General features: G+C 35.2%; 1 protein-coding gene across 4 annotated transcripts; it reads right to left on the bottom strand.

Moving 5' to 3' along the window:
* Positions 1-403: 403 nt before the first annotated feature.
* LOC109706372 (cycloartenol-C-24-methyltransferase 1-like) lies at positions 404-4,672 on the bottom strand. Of its 4 annotated transcripts, none has more exons than XM_020227168.1 (6): positions 4,520-4,672; positions 4,243-4,443; positions 2,680-2,805; positions 2,478-2,575; positions 2,157-2,249; positions 404-736 (listed from the first exon to the last, which is right to left on the bottom strand). In XM_020227168.1, exons 1-5 carry the CDS (start codon positions 4,592-4,594, stop codon positions 2,192-2,194), a joined length of 558 nt encoding a protein of 185 aa, XP_020082757.1. In that variant the 5' UTR covers positions 4,595-4,672; the 3' UTR covers positions 404-736; positions 2,157-2,191. The 4 variants fall into 4 exon arrangements, with proteins under 4 accessions (XP_020082757.1, XP_020082756.1, XP_020082754.1 ...); XM_020227167.1 differs by lacking the exon at positions 404-736 and adding an exon at positions 1,401-1,645; XM_020227165.1 differs by lacking the exon at positions 404-736 and adding an exon at positions 1,776-1,847.
* Positions 4,673-5,943: the final 1,271 nt, after the last annotated feature.

Raw genomic sequence — 5,943 nt, 5'->3', positions numbered from 1 at the left:
ATTCAAATATAATATGAAGCACGCATTCATACAATATAATAGTAACCACCATCAAGAATCGGGTGCCGACATGATACAGATAAAAATTATATCCAAATCCGAAGGCATTAGGCTTATTTGCTTGTACCCATAGTCAGAACTATACTCATTTAGTACCGATTAAATTTATTCACATTTAATTTGATGCTTATGCTTATATGCGGATTGAAAGCTAAGTAGTGATAATTAAGATCCCCTGGGGTAAAATAGAGATATCCCCTCCGGCACCCCAAATATATGTAAGTATCAATGTAATTTCATAGAGTCGTTCAGTCTGAAAGCTATATGAAGAATATAAGCCTAATGACGGAATGGGTCGTAACATGAGTGATTCAACAAATTTGGATTTCTATGTACCCACTCATTTGACAATTCATCATATGATTCATATACGATCCATCCATCTATATAAATATCATCATATACATCTAGAAAGCTATATGATTTGGCCAAAGCTTGTACACTTTGGCAAGAAATTTTTATTGATAAAAGACGAATCTACTCCAACCGATAGACTCGTAAAAGGACCATACATAAACATAAAAAATCACATGTGGGAAGGATGGACAATTAGCTAGAGCAGCAGGCCCCGCAGCGAAACTGATTGAAAATCAAGGTAAATTGGCCCACATCAGGACTACCATCTGGAGAGGTCCGGTTTGATATCCAAAAATTTCGTAGCAAGAGTTCAAAGTTCCTATTATCAAAAACAACTTATTATGTATTATCAAAAACAACTTCTTATGGGTACAAAGACAGGCTAAGGCTTCGCAAACCATCTTCCATTCAGCCTAAACTATGTTGGGACCTCTCTCTATCTCTATGTGCGACCAAACGACGTTGGATAGAAGGCTCAAACATGTTGGCAAAACTTAAAACGGATCTGTAAACATATGCTTAGCAAGGTTAACTCCCCCACAAACTTCAAAATCTAGCAANATTATGTAGTATCAAAAACAACTTCTTATGGGTACAAAGACAGGCTAAGGCTTCGCAAACCATCTTCCATTCAGCCTAAACTATGTTGGGACCTCTCTCTATCTCTATGTGCGACCAAACGACGTTGGATAGAAGGCTCAAACATGTTGGCAAAACTTAAAACGGATCTGTAAATATCTTATCACAAGTAACCATTCTTTATTTTTGATAGTTGCGAGCAACTTGAATCATGTCGCAAGCCATACCAATTGGTTAAACCGAATCCAACTGAATTGAGTTTGATGTAGATTTACAAATCCATATATCAAAAAAATTTGGTTCGGTAGTAGTTTATTCCCCCCCCAAACAAGCCGCCCCAGACCAGACCAAACCAAATTGCACTTCTGGTTTGGAAAAGAAACAAAATAAACCAACAAAACATGAGAGTAAACTGATAAATTATGACCAGAAATAAGAATCTACAAAAAGCCGAAACATCACATACCACATGGCACGAAATATAATGCCTTCAACAGAACGAATGAAATAGAGTTTCTCACACTCCTACACACCGGCAAAAATTTTGAACCAGCAATCACAGATATCGTAGTAACCAACAAACATATGCTTAGCAAGGTGAACTCCCCCACAAACTTCAAAATCTAGCAAAATATCCCGCGACTTCTCACTGTTATTTTAGAGGGAAATATCAAGACATTTCATCCAGTTTCCGGAAAGAAAAAGGTAAAAACATATGGACGCCTCAAACTGTTATCCCTTTTGAAATAGACCCATAAACTTTCCTTTCTTCCTTTTTGCTTTTTCAATCGATATTCATCAACTTCTCTTAGTTTTGATTTGACTTATTATCATCAAATGAAATGGAAATCCTGCTAATATAAATCGCTCTGTTAGTTATTAGCCCTCGAAGCAGAAACAAAACCAGCACTGGGTCAGATAAAAGTTGAATAGAGCCACTAAATTCAAGAGAATCACCATCAAATTTACCAAACATCTGCAGTTCATCTTATGAAATTACTCAAATCAAAATAAACAAAGGATGATGAGGTGGTCTCAAACACAAGGAAAAAAAAAAAAATATACATGAGATTTAGGGGTCTATCTCAAAGTTGAGGGGTTCTCAATTACCGAAATAGAATGAAAGGCACAGGATGCTGTTGAGGCCATAGTTGACAAACCTGAATAAAACCTGAAACTTCCTTCTCTTCCTTCATCATTCGGAAAGAGGCTTACGGGCCAAAAAGAAGTACATTGGCGTAAAAATCTCTTTCCTGCATCAACATCACCTAATGTAAGACTAATGCGTTTGAGTCCAAAAGCAAGAAATAAATCCACATTGGAGAATCAAATATGAAATTCATATAGTCAAGTTTGGATTTGATCTCCACTATTGCTGAATTAGCAGCCCTCCACTTGTATCAACTAGTGCATAAACCCAATCAGGCATTCTTAATGGTAAGTTCAATTATGCAGTTGTAGGTTGTGGAAATTTAACTCACTTGCCACCATCTACAAGCCCTTCAGCAGCCTTCTCTAGGAATGAAGAGACTCTCTCGCTTCCTTCCGGAGCAAGACCAACATACTCTAGTGCCTTAACCTATAATAGGAAAGGAAAAAATTTACATTAATAATAGACAAGATGGGCCAGAACCAGTATAAGAAGTGAAGAACTAAAAGAAGTAATATCTATATATAAGTTACCATAGTTTTGGTAATGAGACGTCCCAATCCTGTCAACCGAAAGCTAGTAATGGATATCCGACTTGTATCCAAGGGCAAATACCATGGCACAGTGGAATCTTCTGCAAGATCTCTCTCCCATACAATCTTCAAGCGGCGAAGTTATTCACAGTATAACACAAAGTACTAAAGATGAGTGCATAGAGTGGGACTACTATCAACCAAAATTATCTGTAATGCTTCAAAGCCAAAACTCTAAAATGCATATAATGTGAAAGATAGAATTTTTCTTCCCACTTGCTTTCTAATGAAAGGTGTTAACTATATTCTCGGGTCCATAACCTATCAGATCAATCTTTTGGGCACCCCTTCATTTCGTAAGGCCGTGGGTTCATTCTCCACCTACGTTTATGTCTTGGGCTATTAAATTGTCTCAAGCCCAGAAGTGACGGAAGAGTTAATAAATAAATAGGTAAAAATGTATAAAACTTATCTCAATTATCACGCATTTGGATTTGACTCTCTAATCTTTAAAAATTTTGATTTTACTACCTGACCTTTTAATTTATTGGATTTGAGGCTTTGAGCCAATTAGTGACTCTATAACTTCAAATTTTGAATGCATCGTTTATCTTTACAGGTTTACTTGGTATAATTTATGCAATTTACATAACTATAAACTCACTAAAGTAAGAAATTAGCTTAAATTTTGTATCCGAAGAGTCATCAAATCACTTAAATAAATTGAAAGATTGGTACTAAAATCAAAATTTCAAAAGATTGGGTAGTCGGATCAAAATGATCTATAGTTCGGGTAAGTTTTATACATTTGTACCAAAAACAATATATTAAAGACACCTTAGAGATAAATGATTGTTTCACATCATTTAACATGATATCTAAGTAGATGTAGAGATAAATGGTTGTTTCACATTATTTAATATGTTATTAAAGTAGGAGATCTTGTGTTTGAATCCCAACAAGCTCCCAGTCACGTCTTGAGCCCATCAAAATGTCTTAAGCTAAGACATGAAATGGTTGAATGCATAATATTAAAACACCATTTTCTAGTAGCTAACAGTTATATCAATTATTTAACAATCGCAATATAAATGGATATAAGACATAGGAGATTGATCTTGAAATCCAATAAAACATACTCCTAACAGGCCATTCGTTCCACAATTTGTAGTATTCTGGGAATCCTCCTACTTTCTATTTAAAATATTCAAATCGTCACCATGGAACTCAGGTCGGGAAGTTGCAAGAGACGTTGATGAAGTTATGGAATCACCATACATTCCCAACTAGCAGGCATATTTACAATACCATGGGTTAGGAGGTTTTGTCATTCCATACTTGATGGGAATCATGAGTAGTTCATTAACAAGAATACACAAATGTCCAACAGCTTCCCAACCCAAGTGGCATGGTTAGTTGGTAACAAATTTGTCATTCAAAATATAAAAATATATAATATTCTTGGAATACAATAAACAAGTAAAATGAAAGACCCCTAAGTGTATCCCAAAGGAATCAATTACTGCTTGATCTGTGCAATAAGCCACATGTCTCTCAACTTACCTCAAATCCTGCAAGCTTCAGAGCATCAAGGCATTGGGTTGTTGTGCGGATATCTGGAAGGCCATTACCAAGCTCAATGTCGGCCTTAGTTTTCTTGTGGCTTTCATTGTTAGGATCAAAGTGATCAGTAATGCACCATTCATAGGCAGCGAAACACTGGCCAGGCTTCAGCACTCTATATATCTCCTTATAGCAGCCAACCTATACCAACCAAAAATATTGGATTAAGATTGTGTGCATTCGCAATCACAGAAAAGAATTTGACAAGTTTGTATACCGCATCAGGTGCATGACATGTTGCCTCTATTGCATAAATTGCATCAAAAGTATTATCATAGAATGGCATCTGCATAAAGTCAGCCTGCAATTAAAGTGAAATGCAAAATAAGAAAACATAAGGACTGCATTTTGGATAAATGAAGTCCACATAATTTTGTGATTAAACATAGAATATAGAGGTAGTAATATCTCAAGTGACTACAATGCAAGATTTAAAGTGCCGCCCCATACAGCACGTACCGTGCCACCAAGAAAGTGGCACGGTACGGAAGGGTCTCGGACCCCCCTCTGTGCCGCGGCACGGACCTGCGTCTTGCGCGAGACAGAGTGATACGCAGGTCCGTGCCACGGCACTCTGTTTCTTTTTTTTTTTCCTTTTGCTTCCTTTTCTTTTTGTTTTGTCCTTTGGGATACCACGAAGCAGCCCACATCCCCCAAGGACATTACAAATCAAAAATCTACTTGTTAGGTAAGTCAAAAAAAATTATAATTTAATTTTTTATTTATTAATATACGGGCAAATTTTTAATTTACATATCCGATCCACACCGTAGGGGGCAAAGCCTCACGCACCCTCCTTATCGGCCTAAGCTCTCCGCTTCTACTACAGACATTCATTTCTTTTCATAAATTATTTAATCAAAATTTATCGCACCGTGAAATTCTTGGCGAATTAAGGGAACAAAATCAAAGTCAATAAACAAATTTTGAGGCACATCAAACATAAAAATTTATTTTTTGCGTTAAAAGATTAAAAATACTAATAAAATTAAAAGCTAAATTAAATCAATTGATACTTAAATTTATTTAATTTATTTGTCATATAATTTATTGCTTAATTTTTTTGATAGATCTGATAATTTTTTGAAAAAATAATTAAAAAATAAAATTTTCAAATACTTTTTAATATAATTTTTTTAAATAATTTTTAAAGTTACTTTAAAAATTATTTTTTTTGTATTTTATAAAAGAAAAACTGTAATATGGTCAAAAGAAAGAAAGAAATATGTTTTTGCATTCTTAAAATTCTAATCTGTAAAAATTTTTATTCTGCATCAGGTGTAGTTGTACTTTACATATAAAAAAGCTTACAAGTATATTATTAATTGATGAGTATAGTAAGTTATACATAATAGATATTCATAATTATTTGATTAAATCTTTCAAAATAATATTATAAGAGTTTATTGAAACTAAAAAAACTGAAAAAAATCCGTGCCAAAGCGTACCAGTAGGAGGTCATACGTATCCATCGGCACGCAAGCGTTACCAAGTGTCGGCACAGAAGCGTGCCGGTGCCATACCATGCCAGGCAGACAACGGCACACTCCCGTGCCACGGCACTTTTAAACCTTGCTCAATGCACATTTAGCTCTCAGAATGCCAAATTTATCCTTCCAGAATTAAATTTATGCCCATTTA

The sequence above is a fragment of the Ananas comosus genome, unplaced genomic scaffold (genome assembly GCF_001540865.1).
Source record: "Ananas comosus cultivar F153 unplaced genomic scaffold, ASM154086v1, whole genome shotgun sequence".
In the NCBI taxonomy this organism is placed as follows: Eukaryota; Viridiplantae; Streptophyta; class Magnoliopsida; order Poales; family Bromeliaceae; genus Ananas; species Ananas comosus.
Note: the sequence above shows the minus strand (reverse complement) of the source record. Positions and strands in the feature narration are given on the sequence as shown.